The sequence below is a fragment of the Gobio gobio genome (genome assembly GCF_949357685.1).
Source record: "Gobio gobio genome assembly, chromosome: 11".
Taxonomy (NCBI): domain Eukaryota; kingdom Metazoa; phylum Chordata; class Actinopteri; order Cypriniformes; family Gobionidae; genus Gobio; species Gobio gobio.
Window position 1 is genome coordinate 17943319 of NC_137104.1, and position 25805 is coordinate 17969123.

Genomic DNA, 25805 nt, shown 5'->3' on the forward strand with positions numbered 1-25805 from the left:
CATAACAGCCTCACACAGATATGGCTAGGCAACAACTCATAAAACCGTAGTAAATGCGCATCAAAATGTATCGTTACACCCCTACTAGTAACTATATAGAAATGCCCCGAAAACAACTCGTAACCAAATGGAATTGCCCCGGAAACCACCATTGACACCCTGGCTTTGTAGCGGTGAGTTTTGCAAAGACAAGCATGGCGCAGTGGTGAAGTTCCTGTCAGTGAAATTGGCGATCAGGTTTTAGATACACGGCATAGCAGATCACAGTGCAATCTTCCAATCTTGCGGCAATCAGAACATGAGCGTAGCCCATGATGCAGTGTCCTGTGCTTTAGCCTGTATTTATGGATGCACTGACAATATTTGTTTGATAAGGTGATTAATTATTGATTGTTAGTGCTGTCACATGCTTTGTTGTGCAGGGATATTGGCGGACGGACTGCACTGCGGTGTGTGTGTGGATGTTGATGACACAGCAGTGTCTGGGGTTGGGCCGCTCTGGGTGTGGCTTCTGCTGATTGATGGCTGACCGCCCAGCGCTCCGTCCAGCCGATCGCACCCCACCTCCCCCCTTAGATGTCTTCTCTGGCAAACTTGCCACCCAAGCGATTTTCTCCTTTCCTCTCGTCATCCTACTCTCTTCCTCCCCCTTTTCCTTTTCTTTTTGTCTGCATCTGCCACCCTTCCGCCAGCCCTCTCACCTTACACAGGGAGCAGTCACTAGGCAGCAAGGTCAGTCTCTGCCGGTCTCTCCTTTCCATTCCCTCTCAGTCTATCTCGCTCTGTCCTGTCAATAGACCCCCTCCCCCTCGCCCCGTCTGCACTGTCTGTGTCCCTGTGACCGGCTGATCTCTTTCTTTTTTCTGAGCTGTATGACAACTCATTTTACCCCAGGGGCTGGGTTCTGATGCACCCAGTGACCGCTTTTCCATCTAAAATGGGGTCCCATTAAACATTGGAGGCGATTTCACCCTTGAGTTCACCCAAAAGGCCTTATATTTATAATATTGTTCTTTAAATTCAGCAACAGCTAATCAATAACATTGATAACTAAAATGATCAACATATGTTATTGTCGTTTAGTCAGTGCCATCACTTTACAGTGGCTTTAAGTGTATTTGTATGATGAAATACATTTGAAAAATTACCACGGAGTGAGCTGTTGTTGAATAATCGCGCAAAAACATGCTAAAAGATTGTCATTATAATGTAGTTTAATGTGAGCAGGTTGATGCTTTGACAGATTGCTTGTGCTCTCAGATTGCTTGACCCATTGCAAAACTTCATATAATATGGTTATATATATATATGTGTGTGTGAAATGTTACATGGGCACTTGTATTTCACAAAAGAGCTTGCCGTAACAGCCCGTTGCTGATGAACATCAGACTTCTCTGAATGTCACGTACACAGAGCGTAACAGAGAAAGAGAAGGCAATCATTTTGATGAATCTGATGCTGTACAATGTTTAAATGTAGTCAAATTGAATTGAAATCCTAAGTGAAAGAATCTGAACTGTAACGGCATTATAAACCTTACCTCTCCCTTTAATTTTATAGGAAAAATAATAGTTATAATTGACTGTTTTTCTTCTGCTTTTTTATATATTTTTTTGTTTTTGGCTTTGGTGAAACTAAGAGACTTCTTTCAAAAACATAGAATGTGAGTTTGTATGCGTGCATGTTATGTATGTGTGTGTTATGTATGTACGTGTAATATATAGCCTATTCTGTGTGCACATAAAGCTTGTCAGGGAAAACATAGCAAGGATATATTAATTATTTATTAATACACTAGTTTTTTTCTGAGTCAGTGGGTGCTTCTCAATATCCCTCCTCGTTTCCTCTCTCCTCCGTCCTATGACCCGGAAACCGATCGAGCTCAGCCATCTTGTAGGACATCTCAACTCTAATTGCACCGTGAGGAGGTTTCCTGAGTAATCATGAGCGAGGATACACGGGTGTATCCTTTGCGGAAGTGTTTTATCGACTAAACGTGACGCGTATAAATTCTCCTCCCCCCTCACATCTTGCCACAGTTTATTAATTATTATAATGATCATTTATTATTTACATGTTCAAGACACAAATGTATGTCAAATTACAACAACTTTAGTAGGACAGTTGCAGAATTATATCAAAGCACAAGTAAATGAAAGAAAATTAAACAAACTGTAATACTATACAACAAATAAAAAGCAGTTAATAACTGGGATTATTTAATTGTTAATAACTGGTAATATAAAAAATATGGACAAATGTGGTATTTTGTGGAGGTTGAAACTATTACAATACAAATAATTATCTCTATTGTTCAAGAATCCTGACGTGCAAGCTAAATCCAGCGGTGTAAAGTCATTAATTGACGATGCTGTGAAGTGACGCTAAAGCGAGCGAGGATATATCATTTCACTTTATTCAATCCCTCCATCCTGAAGGGGTGGAGCTAAGACGCGAGGAAAGGAAGCTAGGATAGAAAACGAGGATGCACAAATAAGAATTGAGAAGCACCCAGTGTCTGCTGCAAAGATGTTGACAATACTCACTTGCTTCAACCCATGGCAAGAGTGTAAAAGTAGCCCAATTCCGTTTAATTTTTTTCTGCAACTCACTGACTAATCATTTTGGTCATATAAGCCTTTTCTTGTTGACTAATGTTTAGTCAACTATTAGGGGGCACCCCTTGTCTGACTATCACCATACCAAGCTCAATTTAAGATTGAACATTGGTCTGGGGAACCTGCTATGTATTTTCTACTGCACAAGAGGCGTGATCAACGAGCTTAAATTAAATGACGCAATTGGATAGTCCTTCAACCAATCAGACCACAAGAGGCTTGATCAACGGGCAACGACCCATCTCTTCTCTATCCGCCACCGTGTTAAACCCGCCAATAGCGCGCCAGGTGGATAAGCTAGTCTGTGATTGGTTCCCGCAAAAGTGTAACCGAAGCAGTAGAAATGAATGTACAGGTTTCCAGACTGAGTTGCAGGGCGAAATCAAATCGCCAGCAGATCAGGCTGGGTTGAACCAATCTAGGGCACCCCTAATAAAATACAGAAAATAAAATTTGACTTGACAAAATATACCAACACCTTTTGGCTTCGACCAGTAAATAACTAGTACCTGCATAACACCCTGACCACAACCCATAACATAGCATTGTGGTGCTGTGTTTTATGGGAAAAGACAACTAATATTCACTTCAGTAAAAATCTAGTATTCTTCAGTTTTTGTGCATGTATAATAATTTGGTGTACATAAGGGATCTAGTTTTTCTTTTCTGTGTTTACAGTCAGGACTATCAGCATGGCATATTCCAGTCTATTGGCTTTAAAGAGTTTCATGAGTATCTGACAGCAAGTGAAAACATCAGTACGGAAGAACGTGATAAACTGAAATGTAAAGGTAAGAACTCATTCACCCTGTCATTTTGTTTGAGCTTGAATTTCTTCATTCTTTTGTTTTTAAACTAAACAGCTGTCAGTTCTTGGGAATGAGCATGGTGAGATTGTTGCTGTTCTTGAATTTTTTCTGCGAGAGAGCGGTTATGAAACCGTTCCTGACTTCACACAAAAGAGAGCGCAAACAATCTCAGACACTCATTCTGAAAGCATTCTCATGCTTTTCCAAGCAGTTATTTTGTAACCGGTAAACAAACCAGTCCCTTAACAAGCTCAGCACATTTGAAGCAAAAACACTTTGTCCAACAGTGATTTTAAAATGCATTTTCATTGTAATGCAAAAATATCACTACCACCTGCAGGCAAGTGTATTGTGCCCCTTTATGATTAATTGCTTGTGATTTAATTACTTTTTATCACGGTAATGATTAATTATGGTTATGACAACATGTCTGACACGTGTACACAAACCAAAGATTAAAAAATAGTGCAGAAAGTCTACTTCATACATTACAAATTGTATCGGTGTAGACTGGACAACAACATATTGACTTTAAAAGCCACTTTATGTAATGTCTATTAAACGATTTAGTCATCCGTCACAAAGTCTTTGCATTATCTTCATTTGAGAACATTTATCATCAAATACGGATATGTGATTTCATTTGATAAACCATCAAACTTGTTATCGATTGACAGCCCTGTTATTAAGCAAACAGGTATTTGTCTTCTAAATGTTCTGTAGAGGTTTGAGAACTGCACTGGTGTTGGAGTCCGATCAGATCTCGGAAACATTCAGCGTTTAAGAGTGAATGCGGTCAGTCTGTCATCAAGGGAGACGTCAGGCTTTTTGTAATTTTTTTTTCTCTCTCCCTCTCTCTCTCTCTCTCTCTCTCTCTCTCTCTCTCTCTCTCTCTCTCTCTCTCTCTCTCTCTCTCTCTGACAGTCGGTTGGATTGGTGTCAAAATCAATTACTAGCGCACTAAGCATGAAAGTTGCAGCACTCATAACGCCGCTCATGTCTGCTGAGAGCTCATAGTGTTTCGCTTGTGTTTAGTGTTTAGCATTAGTGACTCTTCAGTAGGCCATGAAGGTGATAACACTGCTCTCTTATTGATTTTGTGTTGCTCTAATGTTGATGAGATGGATTGTGAATTGCATTTTAGCTCTGACAGTGAGGTGAGCAAAAAATGCTAGCATTTAAAAATGGAATTGGAATAGCAAGAGCAATCCGCTTAAGTTGGAACAGACAGGGTCCAAGCCTCTACTCTGTTTTAAGTGAGAATACTTTCTCAAAAGATGTCACCACTATGCATTTATAGCACAAATTTAAGCTAAGGTTTTATTTAAAAAGTCACATGTACTCTGTTCTCCAGGTATACTGTGTCCCAGACATCAATATTTTAACGATTCAAATTCAAGATGAATCTCCGTCTGGCTAACTGAGATTTATGTGTGGTGATAAAGGTTAAAATCGTGATTGTTTTTTCCCGGTAGTACCACAGCTCTGATAGGTTGTTTGGACTTGGAAATAGTGACACGTGATGTTAGACTTAAAGGGATGGTTCACCCAAAAAGGAAAATTATCCCATGATTTTTGCCGTAAAATGTCGCGTACGGCCGTCTGTAGGAAGCTAGTTATTTTAGTTTATAAAGTTTTAAATATGGATATTTTTCTAACTTGGTGCTTCGCTTCATAAGGTCTTTATTAACCCCAGGATCCGTATGGATTACTTTTATGATGAATAGATACACTTTTTGGGGCTTCCAAATCTCCTCCTCCATTCATTGCCATTATAAAGCTTTTTTTAATGTATAACTCTGATTGTATTCGTTTGAAAGAATAAAGTTATATACACCTAGGAGGGTGAGTAAATCATGGGGTAATTTTCATTTTTAGGTGAACTATCCCTACTATACAACTGGATTATTAAAGAGCAAAAAGCTGCAGTTTAATTTAAATATACACTACTGTTCAATACTTTTATTCACCAAGATGCATTAAGGGCATTTATAATTTTACAAAAGATTTTTAATTCAAATAAATGCTGTTGTTTTGAACTTACAATATTTTCAGGATTATCTGATTTAATAGAATCACGTTTTCCACAAAAATATTACAAATGTTTTCAACGTTGATGAATATTAGAATGTTTTTTGAAGGATCATGTTGCAGTGAGGTACTGATAAAATGTAGCTTTGCCATTACAGGTGTAAATTACAAAATTTAAATCAAAATGGATAACTGTTATTTAGAATTTTAGTAATATTTCACAAAATTACTGTTTTTATTGTATCTTTGATCAAACAAATGTAGCCTTAACCATCCTGGGTGCAACTGTCCTCGTACAAGGACATTTATATTTGATTGAATTTCTCTAACTCCATACATGTCAAAGTTTTAAGTCTGGATGTCCTGTAAAGAGCACATTAAGTGCTTTTTAAAGATACCATTTGTTTTGAGGGTTCTCCTTGGTCTTAAAAATGACTGAATGATCAAATATTGATCATTGTTATTGAAATATTTTGTAATTATTTAAATCTGATTAAATCTGCTATGCCGTGCATCTAATTTTCTAATTGTTTGTTATAAATTAACATCTCAGGAAAATGTTATGGGGTTTCTAATCAAAATACGACTTTGTTACAAAACAGGGCATTTATTTCATACATGTCCTCAATAGAGGACATCGGGACTTAAAACATGTTTATCAGGCATTTTGGGTAATTAGATACAGTGTATAGATAGATTGCATTGAATGGGAAAACCCATGTATGGCCATTTTACCCACATATTGCATACAGTAAAATTGTGCATCAATTCATTCTGTTATATCTTTCAAAACATATTTAAGAATCATCTTTAAACAAAGTTTGGTTTAAAAAAAATCTTGAAACTTGAAAATTGATTGGTGAATGAAAAAACAAACAAACATTGTTTTTGCCTATACATGTTATTTTATTTTTTATACAGAGTTCCGGTGTCCATGTACGAGGACATAGCATAACTGTTTGAACGTCAGTGTATAGTCATGTTCTGTGTGTTTCAAACTGAAGGCAAAGTGCTCTGTTCTGTTGTCAGCTGCACGTACTTCAAGCACACAAGGGGCTCATGATGCAATATTTTCGGGATATGCTACAGGTTACTGTAAAATTGAACATAACATGATGACACCAGAGTTGACAGGTTATTTAATATGGAATGAGAAGCACATTAAAGATTGCACACAAAAATTGAGATGACTCAAAATAAAGAATTGAGGGTTTGCTGGACCACCTTACAATGCTTCATGAAAGTTTTTTTGTTTTTCTTAAAGAGATTATTACACAAATATATTAATATTACATTTATAGAATTCCAGTAGTTATTTTGATAATAATTCACTTTTGTATAGTAATATTTAGTATACATTATTTTTTTTAAAAAATAAATTCATATTACATTGATCCAAAAAGAGATCGGAATCCACTTTCAAGTTCAAATACAATGTAAATGCATTGTGAACTCGATATTTACTCAATTTACTATTGGGTCAATGGTAGGCATATGACGGTATCAAATTTTCATGTTGCAACAATTGCTCAAGCTTTTGTCAAGGTATACGATATTATCATGATATTGAAATAAGTTGCAAAAAAAGTGTAGTTGTACTTTAAAAGGTTTAACAGAACTTATTACATTATTCTTTTCTTAACGTTAGTTAAAAATACAACTGATCGTTGTTAGTTCATGTTAGCTCAGGTCCATTAAATAGTTACAACTTTTGATTTTAATAATGTATTAAATGTTGAAATTAACCAAGATTAATAAATGCTTTTAGAAGTATTTTTCATTGGCACTTTAACTAATAGAGCCTTTTTATAAAGTGTTACCAAACAATAATCAATAATTAGAACATTTTCAGTCAATATCTAGGGCATGTTGTAGTCAAAATTAAAAATTAAAAATGAAAATAAATAGCCTATTAAGTCTTTAAGTATTTAAGTATTTGGTGCTGTGATGAACACCATTGCGAATACAAAAATATTAATGGCTGTTTAAAAAATGTAAATACTAGTTGATTGGAAAAGTATTTTTAAAATGCATTCTAAAAATTGGAATAATTCGTAATAATTAATTTACTGTATTTTGAAGTGCCCACAATAACAATATCGATGATGTTCATTATCGTGATGCATCATATTACTGTATACCGGCACATGTCTAGTCAATGGTAAATGGAAAGAGGCTTTTTATAATTGCAACATGAGCTACTTTTTTGTGTGCTTTTATGACTTTTTTTTTTGTACATCTTTGATATCTAAGCAGTAGCATTGCAAGATGTTAAAGGGGAAGTTCACTGAAAAATGAAAATTCAGTCATCATTTATTTACATTCATGCCATTCCAACCAAAACTTTTACATATCAAAAGGCATTGTAAAATATAAAGCTTAACTGTTTGCTTGATGTGCGAAAACAAACCTACAGTATATGCTTCTTGTGTGTTAAGCAGGCACGTTTCAGTTTATCATTTTTGTTGTGATCCATGCATGTGCATTGATCAATGTAAATAAAAGCCTAAAATAAATCTGTCCATGCGTGAGACTTTTGTTGGCTTGGACTTTAAATGGATCAACAAAAATAAGTGAATATTAAAAATGTTTTCATTTGTGTTCCAAAGATGAAGGAAAGTTTGGAATAACATGAGGGTGAGTAAAGCTGGGCTCAGACTACAGGAGTTTTAGGCCGATTTATGCCTGATTTACCCCTCCCGACAATCTGAGAAAAAAATCTTGTCCATGACATTGCTCGGTTCCGATGTTTGGCGGAGATTATCTGCTAATGTGAGGCGTTTACAGATCAAATCTTTAACCTCCCGATCTGCTCGGGGACACATCGGGGCCACCCTGATTTTATCAAACATGTTTGATATTTAAGATTTTAAATCGGGATGATAACGTCAGTTCTTTCACATTAGCTATTGAGAGAAGTGAATGAGAGCACTTTTGAAATTTGAAACAAGCTGCTCTGCGGGTCCATTGAACAGTGGAGATGGCGGAATGGTGTGTTGAAGTGTTGCAACAACACGACATGTCTTCGAAAACATGACACAATCGTACTGACAAAGAAAAGAGCTGGGGAGAAATCGCATTGGCTTTAAACATCGGGTGAGTGTAATACGTAGGGATGGGGGGGAAAATCGATACACCATAGTTTCGTGATATTTTGTGTGGGGATATTGAATCGATACGACAAATATGGATTTTTCAGGAACAGAATTTCAGCTCGTATTGTACAACATTTTACCGTAAGCTTGGCGCTTATAACGCAGAAAATAATATAATAATTTGAAATATTGATTTTATACTGTAAAATCACAATCATTCACTCTCGGTCACACATGTGAGCTGTGTGTGCAGGAAGCGCATTCTCGCATATTTCTGAATGTGGACAGCTCTTTCCATCTTTGTGTTAGTAATGTGTTGATTTGATACGCAAGTACACTGCAAAGCAACAGAACTTTGCTCGCAATTACAATCAAAGAAGCTGTTTATATTCTGCCTTATCTACACTATCAGCGCACTCGTTCATTATGCTTGAAATGTATTTTTTGTTATCTAAACAGTAAGTTGATCACAAAAACAATAGTTTTCCTGCGATAGTCGGCCTACCGTGGCACAACCCCCGCCGTTGCCGTTTTGGTAGCCCGTTTGGAAAGCGCATAGCTCCAGGACGTTGGTCCCATAACGTAACATGTCCAAATCTGATCACGAAACGCAGCGCAATGAACCAACAACACCTCAAATAAAGGATTCTCCAGCCTGTGACAGCACGCTAAGTTATGTTAAGTTAGATATGTACACATAATCAATAGATATCAAATGATCTGTAACAATGCAATACTATGACATACATTTTTTTTTTACTCACATAGGTGTTGCTTCATTCATTCATGTAATATCATCCTGTCTGCAAATCCAGTCTCTTGTTTACAAACGAATCCGTGGTGGAATGAAGGAACAAACGTGCAATGTCTTACCCATGTGAGCTGGATATTCATTAAAAATAAAGTTCATCCATCCATTCATAATATTGGAATCCGAATAAAGCTTATACGGCATGTTTATTGCTTGGAAGTTCGATCTGGTTTAGCTCCACGTAGGCCTATGTTATTGATCTATAACATGTCAGGCACGAGTCGGTGGCCAGGGATACAGAGTCAGGCGTTCTTCTTCTGTTGAGGCGGTGTTTCACCACACTACACGTCACAGCTTTGCACATTCAGAGATCTCTCGTTTGCTGGCCTGGTGTCAATAAAAGCTTTTCTTTGACTAACAAGGAAGTTTTCAGCTCTGGAACTTACAGGATATTCTTATATTACCATGACCTTTTATATATCAAAAGCTCAAGGGAAAGTTGATGTCTCAATTCATGACCCCTTTAATAATATCTTGTAGTGTGTGATGCGCAAAAATGTTCAAATCTTGTAATGTGTGCATCTTTTTTTAGATTTGAGAGAAAAAACCTTTGGAGACCCATGCTCAATTTTCTATATACCCTAATCATTGTTAACAACATTCTTATTTCACTTAGCCCATTGTCTGTGCCTTAATTAATTAATACATTTTTTACATTGATTGATACATTGTTAGCTAACTGTGTGCTTTGTTTATTGACATTTCTGAAATGCATAACTTGGACACTGATAACAAATCACTTTAAATTGTAATGTAGATGCATGCATTTTCTGTGAAGCTGCTTTGAAACGATATGTATTGTGAAAAGAGCTATACAAATAAATGTGAATTGAATTCTCTTTACGTGTGTTCAAACCAGATTTCATAATCGGTTAGGATTTAAAAACTCCTTTAGTCTGAGCTAGGCTTAAATGATCACAGAATGACCCATCCCTTTAAATATAACATTTCAAATGCCAATATTGGTCGAAAGAATGAATAAATGTGACTAAATTGTCTAGCCTTCGTACACAGACAGCCCAATATACTGTGGCACCAGTGGTAAGAGGATATACTGAAGAGGATGTGGCTGAGACTTTTAATGGAACTGCCTCTTCCTCTTCTCCTTGTCCTCTATGTTTTGCTATTAAGCACTTCAATTGTCTGTAAACCCATTGCACATGACTTTTTTATTTTATTTTTTATTTTACGTGTTGTCTCCCACAAATATCTCACACAGTGCTTGGTGTTTCCGTCATATATTGATCTTGTAATTTCCTTCTCTCACAGGGGTCGAGTCTCTCAAACAGGTGACTCGCCGCTATGCCCGAAAACAGAACAAATGGGTCCGCAACCGATTCCTCAAGAGTAAGTCTCACTGAACACACTCTTTCCATGGTGTTGTGTAGTGGTCAAATTCAGAAGTCAGCTTAATTGATGCCCATATGGCACCAAATCACAGATTATTCTAGCCATATTTTCCCTGGAATAAATTCATGAACGATATTGCATGAAAGTTCCACTACCCTTTAATGCGAGTTTGTCCTCCTGCCCTTTCCATCCTATCGCTTGTTTGAGGGTTTAATTGTCTGTGAGGTACGGTCTCTTCTGCTAGATTCTACGCAACACTGCAGCTGTGTTAGTTCAGAGTGCATTGCAGCCACTGGCTTTAATTTGGATCACACTTGCTCTCAAGGGAAGCGCATCTGCCGTTAGTGTACAGTTCACTCATCTCAATTCTGAATTCATTGCTGGACATTTAAATATTGGCTTCACTCGTGGCTTGTCTGTTGTATATTGGCTTCAGTCACCCCCAGAGGTTACTGTAGCTGTGTGTCTCTTTCGTTTTCGGTCCAATGGTCAGGTAATCACAGCTGGTTTTAACGAGATGGACTTCACACAGACCATTAAACACACAAACAGTCATGGAGAAATACTGTGTGTGTGTTTGAAGGCTACCCCTCCCTTACAGACAGCCTCAAAATTCCAAGGCTCAGGGTTCAGTATTTACTAGCCTTGGGTTGATAAAAGATCAAATGCTCATAAAGCTTGGGTGTTTCAAGACATGGTCAGTCTAAACAGTTTGTACTTCCTAACAGACAACAGCCGAATCAGCAAGTACTTCAGTGGCTGAACAGCTGTGTGTGTGCTGGTGACATCAGGGTGTGAAGTTTATCTATAGAAAGGAGGTAAAGGACACTTCATAACAACATAGAGTGTACAAGTGAAATAATGTTAGTTGGTCGCATAATAAAAGCTATAAAGTTAAAAGGAATGTGTGCGTGTGTGGCACAGGGGACGTTCACACAGGACGCGTATCTTGCGTACAGAACAGCTAGGAGGTTTTTTTTCTTTTTTAAGTTGAATTAATTTTAACTTCATGCTTACACAGTGAGATGCTGAAAAAATGTCTGTATGTGCATAGACCAAAAATAAACCACTAAATACAAAAAAATCACAGACAAAGTGCAATCATATCCTGTGTGTACAAGCTTTAAAGGAACACGCCAACTTTTTGGGACTTAAACTTATTCGCCGTATCCCCAGAGTTTGACAAGTCCATACATACCATTCTCATCTCTGTGCGTGCCATACAATAGTTTCCCACCAAAGTCATATGGGTTTGGATTTACATGAGATGACAATGTTCATTAAAACATCCTTTTCCCCCAAATTTACATTCATGTTGTTGTTGTTTTTTGTCCCCTTGTTACATGGATCTTCATTTCTTCCACTCCTCTTTCCTGTTCTACCGTCTTGTAAGCACCTCAACAATGACCAAACTAATGTCTTTGATTTACCTTTGATTTCCACTTTACCTTGGAAGTCCTTGGCCTTCACCGCCTCTGCCATTCTTCCCAACATTATATGGGCATTCCCTTTGGATTCTGCCCCCTGTTTCTGAATATCCTGGCCTGGATTACCCCTTGCTCCCCATCCCTACAGAGCCTACCAGCAATCCTGTTAGCCATAATGAGATTAGGCAGAGACAGTGGCTAGCCCTCCTTAAGAGGAGTTTTGTGTCCCGCCATATGCGGCTGGACCCTACACACGAGGGCAGCTGGCATTAGGTTGGACGTCTGTGAATGTGGCCTTCCTCTATGGCCTTCATTGTGTCCTGCTTTATGCTACTGAAGAATTTGAGTTCTGCAAGGAGGAGCCTTTTGGTCATGTTCTTACAAAGTGTTTTGCTTCACCAGATGGTTTCTGGTGCTTTGAACCGTAATCAGTCCTGAGTGTGGCGAGTTTCTGCTCCGTCAATGCAGTATACCAAGCATTTTGTCATCTTAATTACATCAGAAAATAATTAGTGACAGGCAACATTTCTCGCTACATTTTCTCTTTTAACAGCTCTGTTAGCCAGTGTTGTTGTACTCAAGTCCAAGACTATATTTTCTATGACTAGTAGAGACCAGCTCATTGGAGTCCGAGTCCAAATGCTTCTAAAATGATGGTCTTGAGCTAGGACTTGAGACGAACTTGAGTACTAAATCACTGTTTTTAGCTTTCTAAGAAGCATTTAAACTCTTGAGTCACCTTGTGTTGCTTTACTTCAGGTTCACCAGGCCAGTGGGTCTCAAGTCATCACAACTCAAGGTTGTTTGTCCTTGTTTAACCCCGCATCCATACCCACCTCTCTCCCACCCTTTGCTGGACTCTAACCTGCTTTTGGTCTGGTTAAGCTCCTGTGGCTGCCTGTCAGTGGCCTAACTGATCCCTCCCTCTGCACCCCACGCATCCCAGGGCCTCATGGGGCCCTCAGCTGACCGGTCTAATCCTGCAGGCATTAGAGTACAGATAGGAATTCAGATGGGTGGCAAGGAGGTTGGAGTTTATAGGTCAGCCTCTTGGGGATAAGGACTGTGGGTTCATTGAGGGTAAACTTGGATTCATTGTTCTCCTGGCCTCTATGGGGCGATCAACATCTCCTCTTTCCTTTTTCAATCAGTGGCTTTGTTTGTGAATTGAAACCAACTCTGAGCTGATATACATAAGCCAGATTGGTATATTGATTTTGTTGCCCCAAGCTGACATCAGTGAAGGGAACATCACATTCTGAGCAGTCAAAAATTGTTTGTAAGTTGTTCTTGTGATGCGCCACCCTTGTTAAAATCAATGAATTTGCAGCCAATAAGCCAGCTCAAATAGTCAATGCACTTTTGAGCTGTGCTGGTTTGAACCCTACTGTTGACAGTTACAGCTGAATTTGGGATTAGGGTGAACCTGAGCTTCGTTTCCGCTTCCCTGGAGAGATGGGGCTGAGCAGCTTGGGGGGTAACCATGACAACAGTTCAGTCAACGGCTCACGGTGGCAACGTGAGCACTAAGTAACAGTCTCTTGCCTTTTGTCAACGATAGGGGAAACCTGAGCGGGATGCGAGACAGGTGCGACATAGAAAAGTGTCCCCTTACACTCCGCACACCTCGGGACACGCCCCACACTCACTAAATACATTCCCGCAAGAATAGGGATGCCAGCCGCTTGCCTATGGACCCTTTTCCATGGGTGTTTCATATACATGAACATGTGTTGTGAGCTTGTGAGATAGCATACGGTGGCAGACTTTGCACCCGAAGATGGCCGAATAATGTATAAGCAAATGTACACGAGATTAAGGTATGAGAGGAGTGAAAACAGCTGTTGAGGTGTTGACCTGGTGGCTACAACCTTATAGCTGGACGTTTGACGATTGCGTCTCTCAGTCAATCAATCTCTCCATCTCTCTGCCCTCGACTTCCTGTTTGGCATGTCCAAAAATGATTTCCGAAGTCCTACAGCTGTCCAGCATTACGACAGGTGTCCTGTGCTGACATCCATATCCACTCTTCTCTTGCCTTCTCTTGTCTTTTCTTGCCCTAGGCTCTCTTATCACACTAACAGCAGCAGGTGTGACTGCTCAGTGTGTTTGAGAATGCCCATGTCTTTGGAAAAGATCTGCCAGTTGGTGAGCGAGGGGTCTTTCAAAAGGCAGCAGCCGCACGGCTGTCTGCCGTGGGTGCGCTGCAGAGGTGCCGCCTCATTGAGAGAGATATATGAGATCTCTGTGGTTAGAAACCCTTGTTCTCTCGTCTTTTCCACCATTCAAGTCTGGCAAGATTACTTGACTTAGATTTCACTAAGATTTGAATTTTAGGTGGGGGAAAGCCCTCCGTTCAGCATCTGTTTACCCCCAGATGGCCATCTTTGACCTGTTCCCTCTAATTTCTATACCCCAGAGAGAGGTACAAAAAAAGGTACCAAAAAAAGTCCCCCACTCCCCACATGGCTCAGGTAGGCCAGGTGTCTCTGTGCAGGCCCACCTGCTGCCGCTCTTTTCTGATAAGCACAAAAGCGGACATAAAGACTGCAGAACTGTCTTTGATTAGGAGCGAGGCAAGCAAGATGCAACAAGGTTTAGTTTGAGGTAAAGTGATGCTTTACATCAGCTAAGTGGGACGCTGGGTCTCTAGTGTGCAGGAACACCTGTGCAATTGATGCCAATGAATGCAAAACATGTACATTTTAAAAGAATTGACCCTGCAAAGCTGTATTTATCTCATTTAATGCATTGCTTTCTAAGACTTCATTAACAATGAATGCTTCCAGTTGCTGGGATGTCTTTGCTGAGTGTGGTAAATGAATGGATTTTATATTTTGATTTTATATTTAATTTAGTGGTAAAGCATCAATGGCTATTTAAAAAAATCATTTTCAGCAATTTTCAATAAATAGTTAATTGAAATTTACAGCGGGTATTTGATTTTGAATTATCTTTATTTAAATCATCATTGTAATACATTTAATAAAATATAATGCTCACTAGAAGATCAAAGTGCTCTAATGATTAAATTTAATGAATTTAGTTTATACGTTTTTATTTATTTATAACCTGGATTTGTCATTTGGTAGCTTTTTTTGTTGTTGACACATTTATAAATTAAATAATACAAAAAACTAAATAAACATTTACTAATTATTTATGTATTTCAATAATTCATTTTCCACATTTTTTTTATTTGTAATGGGTACATTTTACTATTTGATAGCCATTCAGGTTTTGAAATACCTGTTAGAATTATTTTACTGTGTCTGTTTTAATATTCTGGATGCTGTTGTTGTGTGTCTGGATTATGTAATACTTATTGGTGTCATCTGTTTTTACTCTAATTGTAAACAAATAGAGGGTGATAAGGAACTAGACTGCATTTGGAGGCATTCCAGTGGTTGGCCAAGGGTTAAATTATAACTTGTCTGTTCCTTTTTGCCAGACATGGAGTAACTGTTTAATAAAGAATTAGATTTTTTGCGATAAACATTTAACTACGGTTACAAACAATGTACTTTGCATTTTATGCAAATTTTGCTTTTTGCATAGTGTTTTTAATATTTTTTTTAAAGAGGTGCTTCTCTTTGTGACTGTTCTGGACTTGCATTACATTCGCATCAGGCAAACAGGTATGAGGTCTGGATGATCTTGTCAGATGTGTCCTTGTGAAATGGTGGCTCTAAATTTTTTTACTTCTATCATTGTCAGAAAGGCTGTTTGTTAGAAGTGTTACTTATCTAACATTAAGGAAAATTTCTGAATTTGTCAGGTTTAGGTCAGGTTAGGTTTCTTATTTATAAATTTAAAAAAAACTAATTGTGAAACAAGTCGAACGGTCACAGTCTTTTGGAGTGTAAAGTTTTTGTCAACAATCATAATTAATAAACAGGCTACACATCTTGAGAGCTCTTGTATATTCAGCGCATGTTTGTCAGCTTTACTAAAATTTAATTAAAGAAAAAATAAACATTTGTAACTAATAGAATGTAATTTCACAGTAGTGTGACAGTTCAACTAGACAGCGAATGAAAATAGAGGCTCTAAAAATATCATGCCAGAAAGATCACAGTAGGGATGGGACGGTATGGAAATTTCATATCACGATTATAGTAACCAAAATATCACGATTATCAATATAAAAATTATAACACATTATAGCGCATTATAACACAGCGCACATCCATGTATCACAACGGATGCGCGCTCTCATTTCATTCAAATGCATCTTGCGTCTCCATTTTTGATTGTGTTAAAAATGAAATCAGAAGACTTTACTTTTAATACTACTAAGATATTCTTGTGATCATCTTATCTGGTCGATTGTTTTGTACGCTGTACAAAATGGATTTATAAACGGGTAAGTTTTAAAACATTAATCTTAAATAATTATTTATGTGGTAAACATTTGTGTAATAAGTGTACAATGAATATACACTATTATCCCATAAATGTCACGCTTAATAGTCTTGTCTGAATTTGTTTGTTCGTCTTTGGCTCAAATCCACTTGCTTCAAACTTTTCTTTGTGGAAGCTTCACGTTAATTTCAACATTTTGTCCAATTATTTCCCAGACATAGTTTTGGTATTGAGGTTAACTTGCCTTGCAATCGCTATACAACAGTAGGTGATGGTCATGACGACAACTTGGCAGATTTGAAGTGTTTCCCCCATTGCAGACTTTCCTTTTGCATGTTCTATTTCCTTCAGGACTTTTTGTAAAAGCCAAAATATTACCACACCTCAGATTTGGTCCTTTTAGAAGGCTGTAAAATCTCCCAAGCGCTGTCACTGCCTTCCGCCATTTCTTCACGTTCCAAAAACAATGTTGCACCAAAAAAACAGACTGATGCTTGCTGGACGGGATTTACAGTGAGTTTTCAAAATCGCTATAATCAAAAACGGTTTTAATGAAAATAAAAATTTAAAAGATAATACTAACCACCAGTACATTTTATCGTGGTTTATCGTTAAACTGGTAATTGTCCCCTAGATTAAAGCAGCAACATTTTGACTGCTCATGTCTACATGATGACTTAATTAAGCCTCATTGAGCCTAACCACTGCAATTGGTCAAAGTGACACTTCACAGTCCTCAGTTGTTTACACCCGGTATTAGGATGCGTGTTGGTTGTTCGGATCAAAAGTAGCCGAGGGGGAGGCATTCTCCTTTACACCTGGTGTTTTAATCCGTCTCTTTCGCCCACTTTCAGCCACTTCTGTCCTGATTTCTTTGAGGGGAGTATCTATGGGTGGGTAAATCTGTGGGCTTTTTCAGATCTTTTGATCTAATGGACCAAATAAGCTCGCACAATTTACATATGAACATAACCAGAGATGATAGAAAGACACAGAGCAGCAGCTTTCATTTAATCTAATAGCCACAAGACCACACCAAACGCTGAGAGTGTGTTCGAAATTATGAATGGTGAGAAAACATTGGGCTTGGTAAATTTAAAAAAAATTTGTCTTCAAACCAAACTTGGGTCTTCAGCCCACAAAGTTTAAATCTCGTCTGGCTAGCGTGCGTCCCATAGTGTTGACACGTCAGGTCAGTAGGCGGTCTTTTGTGGCTGTTTGAACGCGTTAACACTATGAAAGCAATCTGTTTGAATGCGTTTTCGACTACCTCAGGAAGTGGTCAAAGTGGACAAGCTCAAAACGTTGTATACCCCGTTTACACCTGTATTTAGAATTGTCCACTTATGATCGGATTGACGGAAACGCATGGTAATACCAGGTGTAAACAGGGCCTTGGATCAAATCAAATTGCATTGTCAAGTCATTTTCTCTCTCTCTATACAACTGTACATAATGAAATGTGGGATTCTCTAATATTGATACGAACATATGATATGGTCACAGTTATGCGTGATATGGTTCAGTTTATAGAAAAACACCAGACAGCCAAGATCAGAGAAACGAGGATGATGATAATGGAACTTTTTTATACTTTCCTATATCATTTCTATTCCTGTTTTGAGGAGTTTAACCTATAATTGATGTAGATAATGTGGCCATTGTGTCTAATAAGGGAAGTGGGAGGATTTAAGTACAGCATGACAGCAGGTCATGACCTCTCATTTTTAGACAAAGATGAGTTTTTCACTGCCGATAGACAGATTTTTAAAAAATTAGAGTGTCTGTGTTCCAGGCAGCCAGGAAGTGTGAATATTTTTTTTTACCACTTGCAATGTCTGACTTTATCACAAAGGCATGTGCTTTTTTTGTCTCAAAGGAGTGTGTGAAGTAAAGTAAGGTTCAGAAAGCCTGTTCCGTGTTTTTTTTAAACAAGTTCTAAACACAAAGTGTTTCTCACCAAGCCAAGCATTAGGTTGGGTTATTTGAACAGGCCACAACCCTAAATATTGAACTTCAGGACCTAACTTGTCCCTCACCGTTTGCTCTATAGACATGAATAATGCCTTAGATCATGAAAAGATATGTGCTATAACTATAAATCTAGGGACCAGAATAACATCCCCTGTAGAGACTTTGGGGATTTTGTTTTATCAGAACACCCTAATGATCCTAATCTTTCCTGCAGTTTGAGGCTTTTTTTTGTGTGTTTTTTTTTACTCTGCATGTGTTTAATGTATGGGCCTCTCATTATGTGTGCATGTCTGCTGTATTGTGCGCGGATCAATAGCGTTGATGGAGGCAGAGTGAGGTCGTCTCTGCTGACAGTGTCAGAATGCTGTTGGAGATTATCGAGCAGCAGTGATTCAGCAGATTCAGGCTGCTGCAGTCCCTCCCCGCTTCACTCCATACTGATTCACTGCACCATGCCATTACCAGACATTATTCTTTTCCGTTCCACACTCTTGTCTTTGACATTTTCAATCGTTAATTGTTTAGTTGTAAAAGATCCCATGAAATTTGACTTTTAGTTCATTTGTGTTAGCTTTGAGGTTGTCTGTATTCTTGTGTACTGTTAAAGTTGGCATTTGATGATAAATTCTCTTTCAGTTCTCCTATTATCTATATGCATGAAATAGATCGGTGGTCTTGGCTATTTTTTTCAGGAGAGCCACACTGATAAGACAAAATCAATAGGAGAGCCAATTTAACCGCAAAAAGTATCAAAAGTTACATCCAGTCATAAACATCATGTCTGTCATCCCTGAACATGCAATATGCAATGCAGTAAATACAGAAGGTAGATAGATAGTGGGTATGCAATATATTTTTAATGTAAAGATTATTCACCCATTTTTCTGTTTAAAACATGTTTTTAATATATTTAATAATGTAATAATTTCACAGTAAATCAGCAAATTAATGTAGAAAAAAAACAAAGACCGTATATTTTAAATATTTGTTCGAAAATACCTTTGTATTTTCCTTTGTATCTTTGTTTTTGTGCTCCACTAGCATACTTTCAGACATTTTGCCACCTTGCCCGTCTTGCAATAGCAGTGACGTAAATGAAAATGATTGACATGTTTTGACCAGCAGCTGATTGGACAATTGTCTTGCCTATGCACACGTGGGGGTCCCTTGGCTACAGCCTACACAAGCCTGTGCGTTAATCCGCATCTGTTTCCTACTTCTCGCCGCTGTTTTTTTGCTGGTTTATAGAACAATTTCTCAGTCGCCCTCTGTCGTTTCAAAGAATAGTCCAACGGCGAGTGGGTAAAGTATAAACGCCTCGTTCGTTTGGGGAGCCAGTCGAAAACAAGACTTTACACTTGGATGTACGTCACAATACGGAATGTCGCTACTTCTGTTTTATTGTGAAAGGAAAGGATATATTGACTAAATCCACTTTTAGCAGTTATATAATTTACAGTCTTTCTCTTTCAGGAAAATTGACCAAAAATATTGATCAGTCATGTTGCCCTGAATAGATGTTTTGCCCAATCAGGTGCGCTCTATAATGAGAGAAGCTCTTCCCCTATAATCAATTAACAAGTAGCAAATCATGGAAATGTTTCCCCAATGGACTTGAGCTAAAAGTTAAGGAAAGTAATTTAATCATTAGCCTAAGGTGTAACATTAACTTTTCTCAATTATGTCTAGTCTGAGAACATCCACTGAGTTCCCTCTGTTTACACCATTACATTCCACCATGATTATTCTGCCAGTTTAATCAAGATGCTTTTTCATCAGTGTCATCTTTTGTCAATTCATCTTCCAAATCTTCAGGACCTGCTAGCAATGTGCCTCCTGTTTACGGTCTGGATGTGACGGATGTGACCAATTGGGAGACTACTGTACTTACTCCTGCTCTAGAGATCCTGGACTGCCTCCAAAAGGTTTGACTTGTTTCCTCTCTGGTTTAGTTGACAAATAATGTCTCCTTTACACCCCACTGATCATGATTTGTCTTGTGAACCCAGCCGTGGAGGTTCTACATAATAGTTTGTGTTGCTAGTTTCCTGTCAGTGATTTTTGGTGTTTTATTTGTTTTTCTTTCTTAAGAGACTAACAAAAAGTAAACAAATTAATTAAATAAAAATGTTTAAGTTACTTAATTTACACATAAGCATGACCAGCTTAATTATTTTATATTTGTTAGTATGTTCGGGTATCATGTTTTTAATTTTTTTTTTTATTAAACCGTTCCAGGGAGAGCAGCCATCCATACAGCCAATCAGAGCTGAGGGGGTGGAGTCTCGCAACAAACGGAGTCATCACATGTGCGATCTGTGCGAAAAGTTGATCATCGGTGACTTGGAATGGACAGGTAAGTTTCAAACCAGTGCATTCTCAAATATCTTAGAACAAGTATAAAACAACTAATATTTGACCTGTCCTAACCTCCAGCACACCAGAAGTCCAAAAATCATCTTTATCAAGTTCGCAAGAGGAGAAAAGCAGAGCAAGCCACAGATCAGGACACAAACCCTACAGAACATCAAAATGTCATTGAAAGACAGGTACCTGTACTCTAATGCCCACCTCCCTCTGATGGGACTTATTGGGGACAAGCTCACAGATGGACCAAAGAAATGAAGGGCTCGTGATGTATTTTTCGGATCAATATAAGAAGGTGCTTTCAGATTCATTGGTTTGCAGTGAGCAGAAATGATCGCTCAACTTTCCCTGTGGAGTAGCAGAACACACTTCAGGGTCTGTGATGTTTAGACAAACGGATTGATGGTTTTTCCCATCTGCCACAGTCCAGGGGTTACGGCTAATGTCTGGATTTGGATTCTTACGCTGGACAGATGTCTTCCCCGCTGCTGTTTTGTCTGAGTGGTGCACTTTTTAACCACATCTAACCACGACTGGTGCTCTTTTAAACCACACTGCGGTGAGCTGTTCTAACCTCTTTGGCTGTTCTGACTGAACTCAAAATACATCACTGCTGATGTTGGATTACTGGATCACATTTTTCCCAGCTGATCAAGAACGGAGGTTATTTTTTCATTATTAAATCTGATGCCGGACTTTATTTGGAAGTCTTATATTTATATAATCGTCTGATCAGTTCGGGTCAGCACATAACTATGACTTTAAGCTTATGTGGACTTTCTTTCCTCAGGATTCCTAGTGCCTTTACTTTTTCCGTGATAACGTCCAATCAAACACTTTTTTACTCACTCCTATGCCTTTCCAAATCCAAACCCATTCATTTTTTTCGTGAAACACAAAATGAGACATCTGGAGACAAGTGCACACAGCTCTTATCCATACAGTGAATAAATTGGCATCAGAAGACTTGGAATATGGCCTGAGTCGTTACCTTTATTTTTCCTGCTGGAGCTTGTATGGAAAAGAGCAGCGTGGACATTCTTCAAAATATCTTCTTTTGAGTTCTATGAAAGAAAGAATGCGTTTGGAACATCATGAGGTTTATAAATTACAATTAATCCTTCACGTTTTAAAACTCAACTGCGTTTGACTTTTGGTTTGAGTGTTTTTATTTCACAGAATGGTCCCTATCACTGCAGTGCATAAATTATGTAAATGTAATTAAAGTGCTTTTTTTTTATAATTTAAATGACTCAACAGATTTGTGTTTATCTTATCAAATGAGTCGGAAAAACTTTTAGCATGAAATCATCCGAGTTGCTTGGGCGATGAGCCACCGATACCTGCTCATACCGGTGCACAATTTCGTAATCCTTGGCTGAGAGCCACGAGCTACTTCATTTTTCTTTCTCCCTCTCTTTTCATCCCTGCTCCATGTCAGTGTGCTCCAGTGTGGCATTTCAGTTCAAGTTCACATCATAACACTCATTAGCCTCCCTGTTCAGGCTAAATATACATCACACATACAATAGTGGGAGTGAGAGTGTTTACATAATGCCTGTAAGTGGCTGTCCCACATTTGCACTGATTTGAGTCACTGATTTGGACTGAGCGGCTGCCGGTGATTCCGGTATAAGGGAGGTGACAGGCATCCTCTCATGCTTGTGTGTGTGTGAGAATGTGAGTTTTATTTTAGCTTTGCGAGAGTCCAAGGCTTGGCGGGAAAGTCTTAGTGGGTCAGCTGAGCTTCCTCTTGACGGATAACAGCGCATTTAGATCAGGGAGTTCTCAAGGATGAAAGTGAATGGAAAAAGAACAAAGACAAACTGCAGGCAGCTGGCGTTTGTTGACCTTGCATGCCATCTGACTGTGTTTTTGAAGACCTGCCGGTTTACTTCATAAAATATTACAGCTTAACTCTGTTTTAGTGGTCTTTCCACTGCTTTTAAGGACATTTTGCATTATTTACTCATCCTTATGTTGTGGCAAACCGTTGGACCGCCTTCTGTGAAATGCAAAAGGAGAAATTAAGAATGTGCTGGTCATTCAATTGCATGGTGACAATTAATGAGGAACGGAGACCAAAGCTTGGTAAAAGTATCATAAAAGGTGGTTGATGTGACTTTTGTTCTACATCTCAGGTATTCTCAGTAGGGGTGTAATGGTACACACAAACTATATAGGGTGCCCTTACTTGCACATTACTGTAATATTAAAGGTTAACAACAGAGCCCAAACTATTAGCCTAAATTCAGTTGCTATTTTTTTTTTTGATATATTAATCAACACTCAAATAACACATTGTATGCAAACATGTAAACTTCACATAAGGCAGTTTTTGCATGAACTTCTAAATCTAATTATAAAATAGTTTTTACTCCTTTTTTTTTTTTTTACTTTACGTTGTTGAAATTAGGGGTGGGAGAAAAGGTCGAGGTTATCTAACGAATCAGAAGCGATTCTCAAAAATTCAGAATCGATTCTGTGTTCAATTCAAACTGCCACTTCACCACTGTGCGCACGCGGTCACTGGCCTAACAGAAAAACCCGTTGAGAGACGAACGTTCGTATGCTGGTGAATTGACCGTTCGCAAAGCCCCGCCCCTTTAGTTACTGTTGCTATGTCCGACACGCCATGGGCCTCTCACGCAACACACACGTTCTCACATAGAGAAAATACATTGCGGAGCAAAGAGGATACTGACAACACGCCGACAGACAGGAGAGAGCAAGTTACTATTGATATGAAACAAAGTATCAACTTTAAAATGTTGTCTTTTTTAAAGAAATGTAAACCACAATTAGCGTTTAGCTGCTTTGTCGGACAAACCGGCAGATTCGGCGATGTGATTGGTCAGATCACCTGTCAATCAAACTCGCAGCGAAGGGGGAATTTGAAGATAAAATGGACAAACTACTTGCTTACCTGGCGTAACTCTGTTGCTTTTAAATGTACTATATAAATAAAATTTGACTTGACTTGAAAGGAAACTTTTTTTTGTTGTTAAAATGTTCTAAAGAAACTGAAAAATAGTCACGTAGTTGTACATTTAGAACTGTTTGTTCTTAATGATTGTTCTTTGCAATTGTATGGCTTACCATGTTTCATTCAGAGCTTGTTAATCCTGAATATAACTTTGTTAATAAAATAAAAAATATTGAAAGAAATCTTCATAATTTTTAATATGGCAATACTGTCAAACAGATATTATAACTACAAACAAAAAGCATTGTAACTCCAATTATGGTTCAAATGTAAAGTTCATGTATTTGCACAGCAGGATAATTACTTACCAAAAAAAGTATGTTAAGAATCGTTTTGGGAATCGGATCGTTACTCCCAGAATCGGATCATTAAGTGCCTTAAGATTCCCACCCCTAGTTGAAATATAATAATTTATACACAGTGGCTGTCATTTTCATGACAGATTTATTTAAACACATTAAATAATCAAGACATCACTAACAGGTTTTACTTAATGAATATATAGGCTAATATAGTGTGTGTGTGTATATATAGTAATATAGTGTATATAGAATGTATAGTGCATATATTTGGTGAAAGAGTTCATTTCTCTAGTGAACTAACAGCTGTGGCTATTGAATGACTTGCCTGAGGTAAATGTAATGCTATGTGACATTGTTTACAAGCTGTTTTATTGACGTCTTTCCGCCGTTGAAACACTGATTGAGCGATTACACAACATATGATACTTTCAGTAAGTTGTAATGTATCCTCAACATACCTTCAGATGTTGATTCATGTTTATTCTTTGACTAGAAAGAGTTATTTGACTTTTTCGCGTTCTCACGCTGCGCTGCCGCTTGAACTGACGTGCCTGTACAGTGATCTGTCACGTCACATTAAAGAGCATCAAAATGGCATTTATCTTTTGAAGTTCATGATAAAATGGACAGAATACTTGATACGTATGTGTGGGAACTCAGATTAAATGTGTTCCGCACATAAAAAAAGACTACTGTTAAAGATTGCATTCGGTACCGTTTGGTACACACGTGCACCGTACCGGAAGTCCTGTCCTGAAAAAGTTTGGTACGAATACATGTGCAGTTACACCCCTAATTCTCAATGATAACTTTGTGTCCAGTATCATTGGATGATTAGCCAGTTTATACTGCTGTTGGCTTGATTCTCTTTTTTCCCCTCTGTCCCTCCCAACTGCTGATTCTTGAATAAAAGGGAACCAGCTGATGTAATGCTTAAATAGTCCAAGTTAAGCCATGCTGAGAACTGGAGAATTGGGTCAAGTTTGTTTGCTTAATTATCCTGTTATTTTCAGTCTTGTTTAGATCCACACTCACACATTTAAAATGCACATAGAAAGTCATGATTACAAAGAACTGTGAAAGTGTGCTCTGAATCCTAAAGCTGAACCCCAATTCACATACTATCCATATTACTTAATAGCTGGCCCTTTTTGTATTTCTTGTAAATATTGTGGAAAGGATTTGTTTTGAATGTGTCATTTGTTGTCATTATATTGTAGGACTATTAACATTGGCTACACTGATCTCAAGATATCTGTATCTATGTAGACTAATGAAAATATCAGCCAACCCATATCTGTTAGATAAGGTTTAGTTTGACCTGTATAATAACAAATTGTAAATTGTATCATTAATTTTGGGGTCAAAAATCACATCCAAAACAATTGGTTTTCTGATACTATATTGATACACAATTTGATAACATTTTAGTATGTTTTAGTACTTCATACTTGAGTATATACTTTACCACATACAGTATTCATTTGGTTTCAGTACTGTTAAAAAAAGTTTGGGGTTTGTAATATTTTCTTTAATGTTTTTGAAAGAAGTCTCTTATGCTCACAAAGGCTGATTTACTTGAACAAAAATTCAGTAAAACAATAATGTGAAATATTACAACTTCGAACAAAGGTTTCTATTTTAATGTTATAGCCAATACTCCAGTCAGT

General features: G+C 37.9%; 1 protein-coding gene across 1 annotated transcript in view; it reads left to right on the top strand.

The window, feature by feature from the left end:
• Positions 1–23983, top strand: part of trit1 (tRNA isopentenyltransferase 1) — a 72488-nt gene extending 48505 nt beyond the window's left edge. Inside the window, 5 exon segments of the mRNA XM_079829068.1 lie at positions 3297–3409; positions 10634–10711; positions 20296–20405; positions 20719–20836; positions 20917–23983. Of these exon segments, the coding sequence (XP_079685194.1) occupies positions 3297–3409; positions 10634–10711; positions 20296–20405; positions 20719–20836; positions 20917–21044 (547 nt within the window). The 3' untranslated portion in view covers positions 21045–23983.
• The last annotated feature ends 1822 nt before the right edge of the window (positions 23984–25805 follow it).